General features: G+C 40.9%; 1 protein-coding gene across 1 annotated transcript in view; it reads right to left on the bottom strand.

Annotated features, from left to right (window-relative positions):
• The window catches only part of samd10b (sterile alpha motif domain containing 10b), a 54250-nt gene extending 31795 nt beyond the window's left edge, over positions 1-22455 (bottom strand). Inside the window, exon 1 of the mRNA XM_042409566.1 lies at positions 22153-22455. Within this exon, the coding sequence (XP_042265500.1) occupies positions 22153-22165 (13 nt within the window). The 5' untranslated portion in view covers positions 22166-22455. The remainder of the gene's footprint in view (positions 1-22152) is intronic.
• Between the last annotated feature and the right edge of the window lie 225 nt (positions 22456-22680).

Genomic DNA, 22680 nt, shown 5'->3' with positions numbered 1-22680 from the left:
TGTCGTCAAATGAACCATCCTTGCCATTCAGCAGCAGGGGTTATCTGTCACCTTTCCTCGTCTGTCTCAACATGCATTTGATCAGCCTGGACAAGCGCCAAATCTCCTCTGTCATATTCATCACCAACTGGTGTTGTATTATCTCTCGCTGCCCTTGCCCGTGACTTTTATCACCTCCAGTCGAGGGAGGGGAGAGAAGACGCGGGATGATGGAGAGGGTGGATGGAGGCAGGCGGGATGAAAAGCGAAAAGCATGATATGTGTCTTCTGAGTTACAGTCAGTGAATGAAAAAGAAATAAGACGCCCAGTGATGTGGTGCATTTTTAAAAGCTCAGGAATCTGTAACTTGAGCCTCACAAGCAGAGAAAGGAGTGGAGGGAAAGAACTGTTGGAGGTAAAGAGTGCCAAAATCAAGGGCAAAGTGTCAGACAGGTGTTTTGTGTGCGTGTGTCTGTGCAGAGGGTAGGTAGGTCAATACGACTCAGCCCAGTGAAGTGTAACCTCATATCACCTCCTCTTGACTGAGCAGCATATCTGCTGTGCAGAGTGGCTGCTAAATCTCAGAGGTATTCCCTTTTGAAAAGGTAATTAAGCTGTTAGGTACGGCACCCTGGAAGGTCGTTCCAAACCAAATCCCTCAGTAGATTAACATGGCATCACTGGACATTACTCATTTGACTCCAAAAGAGAGTATCTAAATTAGTCTGTGTGGACTATTTTGCTGTGTGGGCTTTTTTGTAGGAGTTTGATTTTTGCATAACCTTGGCATCGACTTCAGGGTGCTTGAGCGTGTGTGTGTGTGTGTGTGTGTTCACCTCATCCTTTCACATGGAGGATGAGGCGTGTGGTCTGGCTAATCCACCTTATTTCAGGCATCACAGGGAGGGTGCGGTGGTGTATTTCAGCAGCGTGATATTGGCATCGGCTCCCTCCCTACCAAGCACCTCTTATTCAACTCAAAGATAAAATTTCTATTTGCCGTCCAAGTTTTATATGGAAGAGGAAAGAAAGAAAAAAAAAACACTGTCATCCTCATTCGTCTGTAATCTGCAAGGGGGTGAAACTTCATCATGAAGTGATTTCATGCCTATGTAACACATTAAACCTGAGTCCTAAATATAGCATCCAACAGAGCAGTGCTGCCAACTCCTTCTATGTCTAGTACATCTACCAATGATCCAGATTTGTTGGTCCTATAGTGCGCTGGGGGTAAAGCAAGGGGCTATTTACAACGCTACCACTCCACCAGACCCGGTCTTAACCCCAGGAATGAGCCATGAAATTACTCCATTTTGAAAGAGCACAGAGGGGGGATCTGGTTGCATTTTTAAAAATAAATATATAAAAAAAATATAAAACCTAGGACCCCAGGTTTTTTTCCCCCATAATGCATTGCACTCTATTATCCACTCTGACATGAGACATTGTTGCAGAGGCTGCGGCTGAGGTTTACCTTTCACAAACTATCAGTGTCACGGGAACACGCAGATAGGGAAATAGGAGTAAACAATGGACATCCACAACGCAGGCTGATTGAAGATAACAACACACCAACTCTCATCAGGACACAGACGAGGGGAAATGTCAACTAAATCTGTGTGTATGAATGTGTGTGTTAGCGAATGCTGGCATGCTCATGCATACGTGAGTGTGACTCGCGATGCCAGTGTGAGATCTCACACATCCACACATCTGTATAATCCCTGTCTGCTTTCGTTTGGGCCAGTGGATCTGAATAAAGCTGCAGAGAGTCTGCATATGCAGCCATGTGGATGGAGGCTGAATTCTGGATTCAAACTGCAGGGCAATTATGGCTCAAAGTGCACGATGTAGCCCAGAACACAGCTAGAGTTGGCATTTCTGTTATGATTCTGCTAGTCACTGCAGAAGTCTATCACCATGCACCCTGAGCAGAGAACAACACAGGCTGGTCTGAAAAATGCCAACCAGCCCGACCTTGCCTTCCTCTTTTTAGAGCAATGCTGCAAAGAAACAAAAAAGTGGTAGGTCCAGCAGCATTGAGGACAGGATGACTTTGATTCTCTAACTCTCTGGCCCCCACTGCACTTCCACAGAGACAGACAGAACTATTGATTATCCATCACTGTGTCAGAGAACATACAATTACAGATCACTTTAGATAGAACACACACAGACACAGACAGGCACGCAAACAGACACAGTCCACCTAACTCTTCCACCAGAGGCCACTGGCTGTCATATCCACTCCTGCTGAAAGGAAGTCAACTCACTACATGTTTCACACAAGAGGAGGAAAAGGAGGAATGACACAGAAGAAGAGATGAGATACTGGGGTCTGCCACGGTCGTGCCCTCTTAAGAGGATGAAGAAATGAAGCCCAGGGTAAATGTAGGAACAGAAAGACGGAGAAATTGGCAAGATGACGAGTCACAAAAGAGAGAATAGATGGAAAATTAAGCTTCAGAGCAGGGCATTAATATTAATTGCATCAGGAAATGAAGGAGGAGAAAGAGGGAGGGAAATGCCAAGGAGATGAGTTTATGGAGATCTTGTGATTGTCTGTTGTTTCTCCCCTTCACAGCCAAGCCCTCTTCTGATGACATGGTGGGGGGACAGATTAAATCTCACTGACAATCGATAATTCAGAGCGAATGTCAGAAGAGAAGAGAGGAGAAGGAGGACAGGGACGAGGTCAAGTAATCGGATGTGAGGTGTGATCAGGCTTGATTAAACTGGGGAAGAGATAAAAAATCAATGAGGGCCTTTTCATGTGTAATAGTATGCTGGTTATCTAGGATTTGTGGAGTATGCCGCTTATGTGTTGTGCATATTCTGGTCTTGAGAAACCTGTATATGCAAGCTGAAATACTCTGATAGAAACCAGAATACTGTAAAACCCCTTGTCCAGGTTTCTGATTATTCTCCGCCATGTGTGCAGCTGTGTCAACAACACAAGTTACAGAGTAATAGTAAGACCAAAAATATGATGATAAACGATGTAACAATGGCTATACACGCTGAAATCAAAGTCAAAATCTGACTTCTTTAGTGCCGACCATAAATTGTATTGTCCCCTTAACTTCCTTTTACAGATGAGGAAATAAATCCAGACCTCTCTGTCTACAGGTGTGCAAAGAAAGATCACTCTTTAACTCAAAGCTAAATCCAATAAAGTGGTAAATGCAGCAGTCAAAAACCAAACTGTGTTCAACCTCAACTGTTGAGGTAACTCAGACAGTACAGAGATGAGTCCTGCTTACGGTTATGATTATGTATATAAGGTTATGAACAACCAGATTTCCCATGTTCCATGTAAACGTTACATCCGGATAAATAAGATTAAAAAAAAAAACTGGAATTCAAATACAAATGAGCAAAACACTTAAAAGTTCCCCTCCAGTCAAAAATGTGTTTTTCTTCTTGTTCCTTCAGTTGGATGTTCGAGCTACACTGTGCAAAATGATGTATGTGCAGAATCTGACACTGGGAGGATGGTTTCACATTCATCTGCAGAAAAAGAAAGTTTCTCTGAGCTCATCTTAAATCTAAGCTTCAGGGTCATACCTACAAGCACAGTTTATGACATCACAACTATAGAAGTCAATCAAGGGCGAGTATACAGCCTACACAAGTGTGATGTGGAAACTTGAAAACCTTAAGTGGACATACACTGACAATGGAGACATCTTGTGTACGGCAGTTTAAGTTTTGAAACAAAACATATTTGCATGTTCACTGATTCTCAGAAGGAGATGTCTTCTAAGGATTTTTAACAAGGTGACTGAATATTTTTTTGTGGAAAAAAAACAAAACATGTCAGACACAATTTATTATCCCAAGCAGAGGATGTTCTAAAACATGTCTGGAGGGGATCTTTAAGGCAAACAATATCTAAACATGCACTGCAGCTCAAACCCTTTCTGTATTTTTTACGAGATGTGAAAGAAGCAAAGTATTGGAGAATTAGGGCCTGGGGACACCATGCTCCTGTTCTCATACAGAAGAGCAACACAAGCTCCACTTAGCTGCATTTGCATAATGAATCTCTGGTATAATCATCATAGTGGATCTAAGAAAAAATAAAGCATCAGTGTTTTTCTAATGAAGCATTAAGTGCCAGACATCTTCGAGAGCGAACCCTATCTGTGTGAATTTGCATGATCTTGTTTATGAGTTATTATATTATCAGTCGACAAGTCAGCACTAACTGGCGAGGTAATCTGATGATCAATCTGTCCACACAGCCACTAGACTGTTATCATTCACAACTCATGAAAACCTTTGACAAATCCATCCAAATTAGCCTGGCTTGGACTCACAAGGCATCAAATGGGATAGAGCATGAAATGTGTAAAACGACATTAAAAAGGTCAAGCAGTAAGAGCATAACCTTATGCATGTTTAAACAGTTTTAAATCACACGGCAGTGCTATCCACAAGCAGGCATTATAAAGGTTATGCTAAATTGTATCCGATCGGTTGGATAATTTAATATTGTGAAAGGTAAGGTGCTTAACTGTTAACTGATCGAACTCAAAATCCCATACAAAATTTTACACTTTGACTTTGAGATTTGAGATGTTTCAGTGCAGGAAAAGTGAGAGAATGGCACTATTATGTTCTTCTGAATTGCTGTCATTACAGCTGTCAAATAAAAATAACACATTATTCTTCAGCTTTCAAATCTAAATGCACACTGTGATCTAAAATGTCTTCACATTTGTCTGTCATGAAGACCATCTTCTGCTGTATTCTACTGGAAAGACTCCAAAATGATGGGGGTGGGGTGGGGGGAATGAAATGAACAGAGGCACATACAGTAACTTCTCAGCTTAGACAAGATTGGCTTGTTAAATATTTAGTGTTTGTTTACAGCTGTTCCCCTGAGTGGCAAAGTGTTCTGTCTGAGTGGATTAACGGATGTTTGGGTACAAAATATTAAAGCTCTGAAATACTCCATTTCCATCTTAACTTACCAGCACAGCCCCGATTACAGCACATGCTGAATTAACAGCAAGATATAAAAGAATGTCTGCAGGCATTTTTATATCAAAATGCAAACTTTTCATTTCAAGTGCAATTTAAGCCGATCATTCGGAACCAAAGCCATAAGCCAGATGGTCTACTAATGAACTCTTAAGTGATTTAACCAATCAGACAAACAGATTTTACCATTATGTTTTCTTTTCCTGAATTTAAATCAAAGATGCAATTCACAAGAGCCAAATGCGGCATGCTAGTTCCTTGACTTCACAACACAAATACCTTCAGTGATAGCTTGCAAGGCCGTCCTGCAGGGATCCACCACACTCTGTTGGCTGACCATAGAGAAACCAGCTCTAACATTACAACTCTTTGCCCACCAGTAGCTGACCGCCATCTGCAGAGGTTAAACTTGCCAAAAACGAACCGAGAAAAGTCTGCGTCCAACATCGCACTCACACATGCACATTCCAGCCTACAGTAATGAGTGCGGACTACAGTTCATTGTGATTGTCACATGCGGTCTGTAAATCGATGCGGTGCACTCACAGTGTGGTTCGGTGAAAGAATGGATGTAGAGGGGTTCACCACTCAATACTTTATTGAGTGTCCTTAAGCCATGACTATCACACAAGTATCCTACTTTGCGCATGTATGTCAGTGTTCATAGACCTCTGTGACATATTAGAGTAGAAATGTCTGAGCAATGTAGCGTGGCAAAAATAACAACCGGTCGATAACACGAAATGTACATGCACGCACACACACAAACACACTCGCACAAACAAACACAAAGGTTATTGAGCACCAAGGGGTTTGCAAACAATGAAGTGAATAAATGACCGTTGTGAGAGTTAGTTGATAATCTGCTCTACACACCATCCCTGCATCCACACAAAGAGACCAGGATGAGGGGATAAAGGAAGATAAAGAGGAATGAAAAAGAGAAGGAAATAGGCTTATAGAATGGGCGGAGGGCTGGCGGAAAAAAAAAAGAAGATAAAAGTTAATGCTCCGGAGAAGCTGAGAGGTAAACAGAGAAAGAGAAAAGAGTGCAGGGGAGAGAGAAAGGAAATGTGCCAATGAATTTGAAGCTGAGATAGATGGAAAGAGAAAGAAAATAGGAAGACAGGGAGTTAGTTTGTAGATTCATAAACAGCATGAAAAATTAGAAACAGCAACTCAGCGGCGGCAGTGATAGGAGTGGGGCGGGTGGTGGTGGTGGTGGTGGTGGTGGTGGTACTGCTTCTGTCAGCCAACTGAAATATAACTCAGAGCTTTGAAGTTTTTAAAGTTTGTTGCGCTCCTGTGTGATTTGATCCAGGAGTCTGCTTCTAATCTTTCCCGGAGGGGAGGCAATGGAGAGAAAGAAAGAAGAAGAAAGGTGGGTAGAAGATGCAAAGGTTGTGGCAGGGCGCCACACAGGAAGGCTTAGGCAATACTGCTGAGACAGGTGAGTGGAGAATTGCAGCACCGCCACTGGCGAAAACTATCAAACACAGAGATCAAATAACACCGCTCTATTTCCTCACGCACATGTTGCAAAGACGATTTCAACGAGCAACAGAAGATGTAAACTTTGCCAGCACTCTACTTCCTATTTAAGTTTGCTGTTTGAGCTTGAAAAAGATGCAACACGATGTTCTCAGCAGCTGTGGCAGCAGCAGGTGTCTTTAGTGGGAGCCTGAATGGTATGCGTGCACAATACAGTCAACCATGTTTGGTACAAGCCCTTCAGGAGCCTTCTTGTTTTCGGTCTAACAGCGAGACAAATTAGCTCACACCTGGGGGCACTCGCCCATTCTCCTTGTCTCTGCATCCACTCTCTGCAGCGCTACCTGTCTCTGTGGGTCTTTGCAACATGCTGTGCTGATTGGGGGTCTGTCTCTCCCAGTTTAATTGCCATGTTATCAGCTCCACTCCACTCCACACTGCCACTTCGCCTTTCAGTCAGATGGACATGCCAATTACTTCTCCTCCACACACACACACACACACACACACACACACACACACACACACACACACACACACACACACTTGTTCTTGCTCACTCACATGGTTTCCTGAGGCTGTGCTGTCAGGTTACATAGCAGACAGCAGCTGGTACAAAGCGGGCAGTTTGGGATGAAACAGGGAAGAGAATCAAAGCTCTTTGTAGAACTTATGCACACATGCAGATAAATACACACATCAATACACATAAAGTCCCGGCAGGAGCTTCTTGTCCAGGCTCAAAGATCCCAAGGGAACCTTTCTACTTCCCTTTTCCTCTTAATCCTTTACTCTCTAAACACACACACTGTGTTTCATTCATCCTCGTTTTCTTATCCCGTCTCACTTCTTATTTCTTTATGTTTTTTTTTTTTTTTTTTTACCTTTCCAGTCTTTTAAAGGAATAGTTCCACACTTTGGGAAATAGATGTATTTTCTTTCTTGCCAAGAGTTAGATTAGAAGATCCATACCATTGTCTGTACTTTATATATGAAGCAAGAGCCAGCAGGTGACTCCTGCTAGAAACAGCTAGCCTGGCTCTGTTCAAAGGTAAAAATAAAACCCCCTAACTTAACCTTTAGGGCTTATGCTAGGAAAGAATTAGTGTCATCTGACAAGGTAAAAGTGTTTATAGTTGTTCAGAATGGCCACACTCAAAGGTAGAGTTGTTGATGCTGATGCTGATGCTGTCAGCTGATGCTGACACAATAATAATATAAATATAGGGATAACAGTATACACTTTCAGACTGTCTCCTCTGGAGGGCATTCATAGAGTTGCACTTGATAGTACACCCAAAAAGTGACTGAAATATTGACTTAAAGTTGAAAGCTGTTTACCCATCTGACAAGCCTTTGTGGTGGAGTATACTGGCTCTTTAACCCCAACAGCACCTCCAAAGATCACTATTTGACACATTATGTCTGGTTTGTTTAATCTGTACAGACACCAAAATGTAAAAACAAGTTGTTGTTTAATGTGCTGGAACTATTTCTTTGTGGGCGCAGTTACTTCCTGAAGTCTTGTCACCACTGTGATGTTGAATTAATTAATTTGTGAGTTAATTTGGGAGCTTCAGAGGAACATGTAGGTGGATTTTTTTTCTTGAACAGAGCCAGCTAACAGTTTCCTTTATGCTAAAGCTCATCTACTGATAGATTCTCATGTAACTCGGCAAAAATGTGAATATTTCCCAAAATATCTAACTATCAAATGAATACTTTCGAGAGCAGACACTACAGTTTCTAACAGTGTTTCATCATCCTGGAATTAGTTGATCAGTGGATCAGCAGAAAATTAATCAATCTTGTTGTCTCGATAACTGACTAATTGTTAGAGTCGCAAAAATTTGTTGCTGGGAAAAGATTTGCTGGTCACAGCTCCTCAAATGTGAGAATTTGATGCTTTTCCCAGTTGTACATCATTACAAAGTGAATATACCTTATTTTGCAGTATGGACTGTTTGTCAGAAAAAACAAGCAATTTAAAAGGTGAGGTCTTAACAATTTCACGTTTTATAGACTAATCAAATCAATAATCAATAATCAATCAATCAAATCAATAATAATTAATCAATCTCTGAGATTGATTAAAAACACATCAAAAGCAAGCAAATAACTTTTATATCTTCTTTTAAATAGAAGCAGCATCTAATGAATGTTTCAGTGCTTCTTTCTCAGTGAATCTGATCACACAACAATCTCACTTATTACTAAGTAAATCTCTTGGAAAACTCAAATCATTATAGTTAAAGTCATTAATTATTAAGTCATTAGTAATTAGGTGATTTAGAAACAACTTCTCTTATCCATTTTGTCAGGAAATACGTTACAGCACCCCAAGTTTTCAAACACTATCAGCTCTCTATTGATAACTGTTGACTTCTAATGATGCCAGATGTTTCATAGACAGCACAGTGAAGTAGAGACTGCTCTGGGCTCTTCTTACAGAGCCACCAATTATTCAAAATCAATGTGTGTGTGTGTGTTCATGGGTCTGTGTTTGCTTGTTAAGGCTGACACTGCCAATTCTCATGTCTGTGTGTGTGTGTGTGTTTGTGTGCCAAACCAGCTCTCATTCCTACTCTCTCTCTTGCACTCCACTGAACCATTTCCTTATTATCACCCAGCTACTCGGACGTCACAGACAATCACACACATGTACAGACACACACAAACTTAAACACACTCCAATTATTCCGCAGACACATCGTGTTAACAATGGGGCATTAATAGCACATGCGTGAGCAACCCCGTTTTCGTTCTTTCTATTGCTCTCTCTCTCACACACACACATACACACACCCATGTCTGTGCCATTACATCTATTCATATCAATGTGTTGGCTGATTCTGGGCCATTTTCACTTTAGATGAGCGAGGACAAGAGAGAAGAGCTTTATTATCCAAGCCTTAATTATTTCACTTTCAGTCAAATTAAGTGTACCTCAAGCCCATCCCTCCCCATATCTTCCAGTGCAGCGACTGTGCTTTTCTCTGCTGTCACCCACTATGAAAGCCTCGATGACAGTTTTAAAAGTTTAAGAAAATCTGTCTCATCTCTGGTTATCCATTTTGAAAAGCTTTTCCTCCATCTATCGAAGACACAGAGTTGCTTGCAAACTTAATACGTGACTTGTGTCAGTTTTGATTCCCAGCTGAAAATCTTCCTCTGTGCCACAGTCGGTGACTCAGCCCGCCGGTGCAAATGTGTAAGCGTGTGCATATATATGTTGCTTGAGCTCTGTGTGTAGAAGTATGTGTCTCTGCGTGTGTGTGTGTGTGTGTGTGTGTGTTCGCTCCTGCCAAAACCCAAAGCCTGCAGAGCACCAGTGACCTGATATGTAGGGCGAGACCGAAACGCCGGGATGACAGCTTAGAGCCCGCCCCCACTAACTCTGACTGACAGCCTTGTAACCTCGGCTGCCTCCCGCGACAATAGTTTGGTCTTGCTTCCAATTTAACGTCTGTCATTCCTAGCTCAATATAACAACTATTTCTGGGCCAAATTCTGTAAAAGCATCACAACTAGACTGGAGGACAAGACAAAACCAGATGAAGTGGAATGAGAGGGAATAGATGTTTTTAGGGCGATATATTTTGGGACTGTGACAAACTGATGGCTGTTTATTTCTTAAAGCAACTGCCAAGATCTTCAAAAGTCTTACACTGCCCAAGGTGCCTGTGCGGAGTCAAAAATACATGGCTGTACATGTATCTGTACAGAATTTTTTTTTTGTCTTTTAGTCCTACAGCTTTTGTGACCAATACAGCACTTAGGCAAGTACATCCCACTACCTCTGCCTCTATCTCCCACTCTTAAGGGACAAATCCCTCCTAATCTAAGGATAAGGTACAACAGCCACATGTTTCAGTGGATTTCAACAAAATCAGGTCAAAAGGGTGCAGACAGTCAAAAGAGCATTATTGTACACAAAGAGTGCACAGAGTCACAGCCAGACTTCTCACCAGACCAAAGTAAAGGATTAAGACAGCCACAAATCCAAAGAAAACCAGGGTAAAAAGAAAAATGATGAGGGAATCCAAGAAGAAACTAATTTTAGGCTTCAGCTACACTTGCTCACTTGATTTCGGAGATTCCAAACCAAGTAGCATACTAAATCGAAATTATTGTTTGTGAAATAGGATCTGTAGATGTTCAGACTCTGGCATCATAGCTCCAATCACTTTTTGAGGATGAATCATTTAATAAGAAGTCAGAAAGGGGCATATGAGGTAGTGGGTTACATTTAGGCTGAAAGGGATCTTTTCTGTTCAGCCTCCAGGATATTTTCTGGGCTGTGACATTAAGAAAATCAGAGTCAGAGTCAGCTCTTATTTGTGGCTGAAAGGCAGGAAATCAGACATATAAAAGAAAGATGATGGTCCGCACTCCCTTAGATGCAGTTTATTGAGACATCCACCAGTAAATCAGATGTACACACAAACAAGAAAATAGCATGTCGGATTAAACTGCTGACAAATATCCATGTAGTTTGAATACGTTATAAATCTCTGCAATATGTATTCACCATGGTGTGAGGCATTTCTTGATAGTGCCATATGGCTTTCATGTATCTCTGCCAGAGCTTCCCTTGGGCTCAGTGAGCGTGGCAGGGAAAAGGGAAAAGTTTGTGAAGTGAAAATCTCACATGTTCAATGAGCATGCAAAGGATTGTGGGACTGACGTGATCGGGGAGGAGCTTCTTTTTAAAGTGACTCCAGAGAGATACCATCAGGGAATGACAAGAGAAAGCAGAGAGAGAGAGGAATGTTGCAGAAAAATAAGAGGATGAGGTGGTCACAGGGGTGACAATAAAGTTTAGTTGAGAGAACATACAAACTAAGCTGGTTAAATTAATAATTGCATGTTTTTCTCTCAGTTTCCACCCACCCAGCTTCCAGAAAAAAAATGCATTTTTCTCCTGTCAAAATTGAGCTTATAACGTGTGAGTATATAAACCTTAAAATGCCGCCTTATGTTTCAGTGTGTATGCTTTTACAAAACGATGATGTAAGCTGCCCACCGGGGGGCTGTGTGACAGAGACTTTCTGACGGCTCAAATATTCTTTGATCTGATCATTTTAAACGCCAATATTGCTGAACAGCGCAGCTGTTGTCATTAAGCTTTATTTATGTTGATTTTGTCAGCTGACAAAAATAATGATTTTATCACTGCAGCATAGCGGCTTGAGAATGTCTGCTGGAGTAGTGTTTATGAGGTGCAGTTATACCAGTATTTCATGCTTGTTCCCTGACAACAGAAACAGGAAAACATGTAAATAAGAACAACCATATTGTGAATTCAGCTAACACTGTATAGGTGATCACAGAGAGCAGGATCACAGGCTGACAGAGTAACCAGCTTTGTGTGTAGCTGTATGGCAGCAAAGTAATGAAGACAACATTCTGTCATCTCTAACTTTCTCTGTGATCAATCATTTTAAGTGTTAATGTAGCCGATCACACAGCTGTTGTAATTAACCTGTATTATTGATTGTGTCAGACCATATCACGACCATTTAATAATGATTTGGTCAGCTGGTTTATCTGTCTCACTCCTTTAATCTCTTCCACTAACTGTCTTTTAGAGGCTAAGTGGGCTCAGTTTTAAAGCTAGCATATAAAACTAGACGACCTTAAGAATCCATTGGTACAAACCATGTCATGCTAGCTTGACAGGAAGGGGGCTAAATAATGCTCCAAATTTATGCAAAATTTTGGTGAGGAAAAAACCGGCACGGCCATTTTCAAAGGGGTCCCTTGACCTCTCATCTCAAGGTATCTGATTGAAAATGAGTTAAATGGTTACCCACGAGTCTCCCCTTTACAGATATGCTCACTTTATGCTAATCCCATGCAGCTGCGGACAAACAACATGCTGTTTTTTTGCATGTAGTATAAATGTGTTATTTTCACCTATTCTAAAAATGGTGTATTTGAATATTTCTGCATAGTGGGTCCCTAAACAGTCTTGGAATTGCATAAATTTGGTATGACTGGAAAGCTGAGACTCTTGTGGATTCAATGAGCCCAATTTGAATAGGCGCTTAACCAAAACACAATGTTCATTCCATTGATTTATTACTAGAAAAACTTAGTGCTGAGCTGCATCTCAAATTAATCTTCAGGCTCCCAGCTTTCAGATGATGTATACCACTTCTATGTGGCACATACTGTTGACCTGCTATCTCTCCCTAAACATCCCCTGTCCCCCAAAAATGGGTCTATGGTAGGGGGGCGGGAGTGGAAGAGGTTAAACATGTTTTGTTGTTTGCCAAGTGGAAAGAGGTTGAGGAAGTAGAGATTAGCCTTTTTTGCTATTGTTTCTGGGTTTCACTGTGAGCAGAGGTCTCTACAGAAAAAAATGCTAGTGTAAATGAAAACATCGTTTTAAAAATCTGATGTCATAGTGTAAACCTAGTCTGAGAAGGAGCATGAAAAACAGACAACAAATGCAGCAAATGAAAAAAAGTGGTAAAGTAGAGAGAATGTTAGTTCCAGAGGTTAAAGAGAGTCACAGAGAGTTGAGCTGCATTTAAACAACTCTTCCTCCCCACCTCAGCTGTGGAGCTGACACGCTGACACTTGGCTGCCTATTGACATGGTAAATTGAGGGCCCATCCGAGCAGCACTGTGACAGTCAGAGGAGGCAATACTCTATCAAAGCAGTATATTCACAGCACACAATTACAACACACATCAAGGGACAGAGAAGGAGAGCAGAGAGAGAGAGAGAGAGAGTGAGCGTGTAATATGGACAGAGAAGCAGGGATGCAACAGAAGGTGAGCCGTATGGAGGTACGACGATTTAAAAAAGGGTGAAATGTAGGCTGGAGCTGCAAGAGTACAAGCAGAGAGAAAGGGAACAGCTAAAAGGCTGAGAGGAGGGGAGGACAGACAGCAAAACTGATTTCTATTTTTTGAGAAACTATGAACAACACACACACACACACACACACACACACACACACACACACACACACATACTTGGATAGTTATGTATGCATATAAAATATCTCACATGCAGATCAAACCTGCCACAGATCATGCTACTGGATTGTGAGTGGCAATGTAATTGCTTTTCAAGTGCATGAACGTGACTTGTGCTACTGAGTGTGCAAGGATGCCTGCCTTGTTAGAGTGTAGCAGGAGCCATTAGCCATTTGGTTTAATGGGCAATCTGCACCACAGACTGCACTGACCCCCGGCACTTGGTAGGAGGAGCAGGCCAACCTATTAACAAAGAGTGAAAAGCTCCGAGCTTACCCTATCACACAAGGCCACACTTAATTAGACTGTTTGTTTAGCAGACTCTAATGGGAAGATAGTGAGTGGGGGAAAAGGTTGACTGCTCTCCTTGAAACTGCCGGCTGAAAGACATCTGGTCAAGGATGAGTCTGAAGACACGATATTAGTGGAACAGGGACTCATCACGTTTGTCGCTATCTCATTTTCTCAGGACAGATGGTAATGATGGGGAGCAACAATGGACAATATCCATTAATGGTAAATTGAGTCATTACAATTCCACTAACATTATCTAAAATAAAACTACACAAACGCTTTATTTGGAAGGCCAAAACACATTGATTAAATTGATTTTGTGTGTGTGGGGAAGAGGGGGAGGAGGAGGAGAGATACAGCAAAGAGGAGAGGGAGAGAGACGGTGATTGAGTTTATGTGTATTAAGTCAGTAAGTAACAACAGTGTGGTACATGAGGGATACAAGCCCTGTATGAAATTATACCTAATTAGTGCAATCCTTCAGAAAAATTACATCTCTCTTTTTCATCCGTCCCTTCACCCTTTCAGCCCTTCTCCCTTGATCCTTCTCCCTGTGCAGAAGGCTAATTAAAGGAGAGAAATTGGATATGGGCCTATGCGCACTCTAATTCAGCGAACAGGAGGAGGAGGGGGGAGGTGGGGAGGGAGGGGGAGGGAGTCGGACCCGAGACAAGGGCACTGGATCAGAACGGTGAGGCCTTGTCACTTCTGAAAATATTGGAGGGATGGCAAGGTTAGCAGTGAAGGCAGACTGGATGAGACAGTTGAAGTGTGACCCCTCAGAACAAGCATCCAAAATCCTCCACATTCTCTTAATCCACTGCTGATTTATAGTGAATTGTGCTCTCCTCTTTTACCACTTTGTCAATCTCTGAAAGGCCTGTAAGACCAGAGCGTAAATGTTTATCTATTAATTTGTCCTCTGTCCATCCATCCTCTGCACACATGGGTCAGAGGTCAAAACAGTTGGCAGTTTAGTCTGAGAGGGCCCCTAGACAAATCCATTAGATCAATAACTCATTGGAAATGTTCTCCATCAACACCAATTCTGTAATGGATGTCTGAGTTTGAATGAAATTGATTAGTGTATTATTATTATGGTGAGTAGTCTATATGTGCTAAGTATTATGCATGAGTTCCTTAAAGGATAACTCCTGTTAATTGCAACTTGGGTCTTATTATCATAGACAAAATCCACAGACCTCCTTCCATTAAAAAATGAAGCTAATATGATGCTTCAGTGATCCAAATTAGTCAAATCAAGTCAATATCTTTCAAAGTTATGATTATAGAGAGATTTGATTAGATATGATTACAGCGAGCAAAACCTGTTTTGATGTTCATATGCAACCCAGTCTCACATCAAAATGTGTAATAGCTACGTTGGTCCACGATGCAAAATGTATTTGTTTCATAATAACAGCTCTAAAATTGTGAGATGCCTACATTTTTTCTTTCTTTTTTTTTGCCTATTCTTTTCTATTGGCCTGTGTCCACGTCAAGTGAAAACAAAAACAAAAAGACTGACATTCCTTTTATTCTTAGTAGAAAATGCAATATTTTAAGCTAGTTTCAGCATTCAAATGCGTTTTGATAACATTTTTAGCTTTCTAATCTTCAGTGAATGTATGTATGTATGATGTTTAGTTTGTAGTTATAAAGATTGTTTCAGGTCCTGCTAGAAAATTGTTGGAATGTAACATTTTCTATTGTTGCTATGGTGGTTACTATGGATGCTGCTATTGCTGAAAACACACAGTTTGCACGTTGTTTGAAGCATTGTCTTTGAGTTGTGTAGTTATCTGAGCTGTTATGTTATTTGTGTTATTTTATGTAACTGTGCTGTAACTGTATGTAACTGTAATGTGCTTTCAGTAAAAAAAAATGTAGATTTTAGAGCGGGGATGACGTATTTCTTCTTCTTCTTTGAATTTCTGACAGACTGCATCGGTCCGTTGGGCTGACTGGAGGACCTGCTGCTCACTTTCAATTTTAATGATATCCTCAACATTTCTCAACAATAAAAAACTCTAAAATGTCCTTGATAACTCAACAATACAATAGATTAATGTTGTGGCCATCTGTTTTAATTATTTCACCTTTGATTCTGAGAAATCAAGTTTTTGTCATCAGTTTTGGATAGCAGAAGCGGCTACATTAGCTTACCCATGAGCCTCAGCCACCATTGCTATGGAGACGGAGACAGTCCATTCTGTTACCCGTTAAAAAACTTTCATTTACTATTATATCTACTATCTACTTGTAATTACTGAATATATTCCAAACTGATTAAGACAACAGAGATAGTGATTGGATTATAGTTTAGAGATATAGATTGGAGATAGTTTGGATTCAGATAGTTGTGACTGCAGCTGACTGGCGGCAATTTGAAATGGAATGTAACCTACCCACGGCAGACAGCCAAAAAACAGGAGTTGAACATGCCAAGTCCACCCACAACAATGCCCTTCCTTAACCCTAACCTGCATTTGCACTAAATTGCATCAAATCTTGTACCATGGCCATATGAACGGGATGAAGACGAGGTTATCAAACTGGACTTTACATTTCACATCCCTCGTTTAATCCCTGCACTTTCATATATTTCATCAAGCTGGACTTTAGATTGTGCATTGCATTTAGCCTCCACTGTTACATAATTTAATTATTTATGCACATGTCACATTTCATTTTTGCTCGTCACCCACATATATTTCATACACTTCATTTCTTCGTCCATAGTGCAGACCATAATTTCCTTTGCACAGTCAATATTTCATTTCAAGTTTTATATCCCATCAAAACTATTACTATTCCATTCCGTAAATAGATTTTAAAAATTCAATTTAATTTTAATACTACTTTGTTTATTTCATAATCATCATTATTATTATTACCTTACTTTTGCCTATTTTTTAGTCTCTGTGTTGCATTACTTTGGGAGAAAACACCAAGTCACATTCTTTGTTTGCTTGCATATGCTAATAAAACAGATTCTGATTCTGATTGAATGGGCTATGTCATACTGACATAAAATCCCAAAACCAAGAATCATAAAGATACAAAAAATCTCCAGGGTTATGTAAATAGTAGCCTATGCATTCTGTCAGAAGCCTGCTGGATATCCTTATATGCCTAGGCATCTCTGCAGCCTGGTTTCTTCCCTTAACGATAATTAAAGTGATCATAACGCCTGATATTGATGTTTCATTCCCTTTGGTCTTTTGATGACGGTGGTGGAGAGCGCTGTCTAACACGTCGGACCAAAATCTCCCATAGGTGTTTAATTTTGTTGAGATCTGGTGACTGTGAAGGTCATAGTATATGATTCACATCATTTTCATACTCATCAAACCATTCAGTGACCCCTCGTGCCCTATGGATGGAGGCATTGTCATCCTAGTAGAGGCCACTCCCATCAGGATAGAAATGTTTCATCATAGGATAAAGGTGATCAATCAGAACAACTTTGTATTGATTTGCAGTGATCCTTCCTACTAAGGGGACAACTGGACCCAAACCATGCCAGCAAAATGCCCCCCACAGCATAACAGAGCTACCGGATCCCCTCACTGCAGGGGTCAAGCATTCAGGCCTGTACCAGTTTTTCCTTTAATTTGTCACCCGTCTGTATCTTAAAATATTGCATTTTCCACTGAGAATAAAAGGAATGTCAGCTATTGTTTTTTGTTTTCACAGGCAGAAATTGACAGTCACGTGACGTGGATGCAGGCCAATAGAAAAGAATAGGCCAAAAAAGAAAAGAAAAAGAAAAAAATATACAATTTTGAGCCATCATTGTGACAATAACTACACTAATTGTGAAACTAACTAAACTAATTTTGCGCTATGGACCAATGTAGCTATTACACATGTTGATGTGAGACTGGGTTGTCATATGGGCACCTGCTTGTTGTTTTAAGACAGACTTGAAAATTGTGAACCCATCCTTTAATTGCTGAACTCTGACAGAGCTAAAAACAAGTTAGAAGGGCCAAAAACTAAAGCAATCACATGATATATGTCATACAGGTTTCAACAAACTCCCAGTTTAGCCTGATTTATTTGGAAGAGAAAATAAAGGCAAGCTGTAATATTATAACCCATACATCCATCACAGTTTTAAGAGTGATTTCCTGGTTTAACTTTGATATACAAACTCAGTTGTAGGTGTACATAGTTTTACTGTTCAGTGAGGGATTATTACCATCATTTCATGTGCACTAAGTTTAGTTTTACCTTCAAATTAATCTAAACCTTTGATTTGTTTGTCTTGTATTCTTATATCAATGTCGCTGTGTTCCCAGGTGAAAGCAATTACTTTAGTGAATACAATGTTGTCATAACTGATAGAGATGATGACCAACATTATGAAAATAATGCCCAAGTTGTAATAAAAATATTTTATCCTTTAAGATGTCAATCAACCGACAGAACAATTGAACACTTTTCAAAGCCCTTGTTAATGCACTCTGAGAATTCCAGACGCCACACCAGTTTAAACAAACACATCCCTTTCTGTCTCCTCTACTCCCTCTGTCCACTTTGTCTTTATTCCTCATTCCGTGCATCTAAAATCAGCAGGCTCAGGCCAGGTGCAGCTGTAGAGCTGGGGTGGATCAGAGAGTTGATGATGGATGACAGGAGGGTGTGTACGTGTGGGTGTGCGGGTGTGTATGTGTGTGTTTGAGAGGATTCTCCATGCATTATATTGAGTGACACGCTCCCTGCTGTGAGGAAGCAGGGCATGATGATGGACACGGGAAAGAGGTTAACAGCTTGCATGCTCTCTAACACGCACACACGCACACTAAATTACTGTATAACCCCACTGTGCCACTGTAACTGAGAGGGTTAACACACTATTACCATATTACTTTACTACAGAGGCCAAAAACACATTTGCTTCCAGCACCAAATGCGCCAAATGGACGCTGTCTCCAGCAGGCGACGTTATGCACGCCAGGAAAACAACAAAGGGTGTATTTGTCTGTGTAAAGCTAACACTCCACACCCCCGCCTCCCCCATTGTCCCACCCACTGGGGTGCTAGCTCCCCTTCTGCTTCATCTGCATGTTCACACACACACACACACTCACACAACAACATAAACACAAACACACACACATGGACCAAAACACATGCGCACAACCACATGCACGCGTACAGATTGGATTCCTATGGCATAGCAGGAGAAACTCACTGAAAGGGGCAAATTATTACACAGTTGAATGAGCACAAGGCTGTGTGACCTAATCAGAAGACAGGGTGTGTTTGTGTGCTGTGGGGGTTTTGAGGGAAGGGTTAACAACAGTCTAGAGTGTCAACAGTTTCTAGGCTTAACACAACAAAAAAGATCAATGATCAGCACCTTAGATGTAATTATTTCAATATTTTTGTGGTAAAATTATATTTGCTAAGATGACTGCAAGCAAGAACTTCATCATATTCTCATTCTTTAATGTAAGTAATACTTTTCTTAGAAGAGGCATCAGTGTTTTTCATGTAATTTTAGTGTTCTTTAAAGAAGGAAATCTTATTGAATCTTCTTTTATTGGGAGACATATACTGTATACTCATTTCTCTCACTTCTGTTAGCCCCCCTCCTGCTTACATGTCCATCATGCAGGCCCCAAATAGAGACTACTGCAGCTCCTACAGTGGACTGTCTACCCTCATGTTCAGAGAGACATGGGGGTCCAAATAAATACATGCCTTGTTTTTGGATTCAGATCCTGCTGTGTTCTTGACTCCATGTTAGCCTGTCAGGTTGATGGTGAGCATGGCTTTTTTTGCTATGTGTGTGTGTGCATATGTCCGGAAGTATACGGATGGATGGAAGCCACCCTGGTATTCTCTGCACCAGCCCAAATCTTTGGATATCCTGCATGCTGTGTTTAACCAGGCCTGCCTCTTGGAGCGGACACATATGCAACACACACACTGGGTTGCCCTCATGCCTTCTCCTGATGTGAGCAGGGGATGAACCATGCTGCTCTCTCCTCCCAAAAACCCTGCTCCTGTGCACTGGACAATACAGTTGCATCATTTGTACGGCTGCTTATCACAGATATGACAATGCAGCCAGATGTCCTGGGCGATTTAAGCAAACGTCTGATGAATTTCATCCACTCTGAACAGCCAAACATGGAGGGGACATAATTATATAGCGTGACTTACTGTGCAGCAGGCAGCGAGGAGGAAAATGTAATTCTCTCAGCAATTTACATGAAGATGAGACAAAAATGTCTATTATACCATTTAAAATGCAGAGCACCCCTTGTAATTGATAGTGTCACAGGCCTGTAGCCGACGGCCCACCTGACAATGAAACTGCAACCTCTTAACAAATGGAAATCAATGCGAACATTACCAATCAGCTCAGCTATTATACTGCACATACTCCACCAGAACACACTCAATGCACTTCATGAGGTTCCCAGGTGCCCCACAGTAAGATGTGGTTTTTATATAGTTCAATTTTTTCAGAATGCAGTGAAGGATTAGTGCACCTACCAGCACAGATTTAAATATTTTGAGCAATTATATTCCCACCTTCAATAAAAGGTTCTGTATAAAAACCATATAAATTTTGAAAAAAGTTATCTAAAATGAGATTTCAAAATATCAAAGAAAATGTTCTCAAATACGAGTCTACCCTAACATGTATAAGGATTCTTAATAAAATTTTGTCCCTGAGGTCCCCTGATCGGCACCACTGGTTGTAAATCAAACCATGTGTGTGTCTTCAAACAGTGCTACAGTCTTTTTGGACCAACATACATTAAAGTTTAAGTGGCGCAGCACACTGTCAGAGCGGCATCAATGCCGAGGGCACTGAGTAAATTAATGATGCTTAAGTAAACTATGGATTAATTATAGATAGCCCAATGTGTCACTAGGCATATATGCGTATCTGAATGAGTGTGCTACCTGCAGCCATGCTAATGAAGAGATAACCTGCTTCAGTAGACAGAGGACAGATAGAAAACACACTTGGCACTACACTGATGCTCTCACAAACATTATTGCCCTTGAGCAGAGCGAGGCTCTGATTAGGCTTCACTTAAGTTAGTGAGCCTGGAGCAAACACCAACCAGCCAAGCACAAGGAAGAAAAAAGGGGCAGGACAACAACAACAACAGTAAAAACAGTCCAAAAACATGGAAGAGCTTTTTATACATGGTATCTGAATGGCTAATCGGTTTGGTCCCTTCAAGATAGGAGAAGTGGGGAAGACATCTCAGAGACCCAAAAACAGAAATTAAGCTGAGGCTGCATAAAATGTGACTATCAGGGAAAGATCTTTAATCTATCTCAACATTTCTCACAGAAATGTTGGGTTTTCTATGAAATGCAAACACACAAAAAGAAAATTTATTTATATTTATTTCATATTTTCTATTTATATACGTTTTGTTCACTTTCTTTTTTATTTTCAGTTGAGTTTGTTTGGGTTGAAGATTAGATAAAATGGTTTGGGTGACGGTTAGGGTGTGAGTTCGGTTATGGTATTGTTTTACTGACAAAAAATAAACACAAAAAGAACACACAAAAAAGCCTGGTAAAGTCCTGGCGTCCAGTCCTTTGATTTCATACATATCAGAAAAACATTATATTTATTTTCTGTGTGAAAGAGCGCATCTGTTTACACCATTGTGTCTCTATTATGAGTCAAACAAAAGAATGAAGAACAAAGAATGATGTCTCATTGTTATCTTCCTAAGCTGGATACTGGCTGTAATTTATTCAGGTGAGGCAGGTGGTGATATAAGGCCTATAAATATATTCCAGTAAGTATAAATAGATCATGGAAACAAGGAACTTCCACTGTAGTCCTCTTTCCAGTAAACCAAATAATTTGTCGGCTATTTGAATATTAAAATATTCACCAAAAAAAAAAATGCAGTCAGTGTAAATCAAAGCTTATCACACCTTTCAGCACCACTTTGGGTCGTTCGTAAGTTTCTGAATGAATTATGTCGAATTCAAGTCAAACTGACAGAAAAAAAGTGGAGTCAGACTCATCTTAACAGCATCTGAAATCATGTCAGGATAGCAACTTTGATGATTTTTTTGGTCAGGATAATGAAGATGTAGAGGGTTATTCCAAAACCAAGGAAATTACATATATTATAATATAGCCTCTTTCCATTAACTGCAGCTTACTGTATAAATGCTTCTGATAAATCTATGTCTTGTAATGCATTTTTAAACAAAAAGCGCGTGTCCTTCTGGAAATTTTATAGTTACATTAAAACACTGCTGTGGATATGAAATATCACAAAGTTCTGTAAGGTCACTATAAACTCATCATGGAGAGCAACAGTCACATTAAGCGGCTGTATGAAAACTATGGAGCTCATTAGGATGTGTCAGTGAAGAGAATGAGAAAACGCTCTTACCGTCCACAGCCATGGTCGGTCTCAGCGTGTATCTCTCCGTGGTGTCAACAGCACTCTCCCATTCTTCTGCCAGACGGATAAAATGTACTGCGTGTCTGCCCCCGTCTAACCCACTATGTGAGCATGGAGACAGCTCTCACTGTTGTCGTAACCTACTGAGAAAAAGAAACCTGCTTCACACTCTCTCCCTCTCTCTCTCTCTCGGTTCACAGCCATTTGTTGTCCGGGACGCCCGGACCAGTCCGATATGAAGCGGCTCCCTCTGAATCTCCGCCCCCCTCTCCGTACCTGACCGCCGGGAGACAAAAGGTCATTACGACCCGACAGCTGTTACTGGATACAGACTGGATACCTCTCTCTCTCTCTCTCTCTCTCTCTCTCACCCCATCACTCTCTCCTTCTCTTCTCTCTCTCTCTCTCTCTCTCTCTCTCTCTCTCTCTCTCTCTCTCTCTCTCTCTCTCTCTCACCCCCCCACTCTCAGTCACACACAACCCATTTTATTTTTATGGTAAACCATTGGCTACAGT

Source organism: Thunnus maccoyii, chromosome 4 (genome assembly GCF_910596095.1).
Source record: "Thunnus maccoyii chromosome 4, fThuMac1.1, whole genome shotgun sequence".
Taxonomy (NCBI): Eukaryota; Metazoa; Chordata; class Actinopteri; order Scombriformes; family Scombridae; genus Thunnus; species Thunnus maccoyii.
Note: the sequence above shows the minus strand (reverse complement) of the source record. Positions and strands in the feature narration are given on the sequence as shown.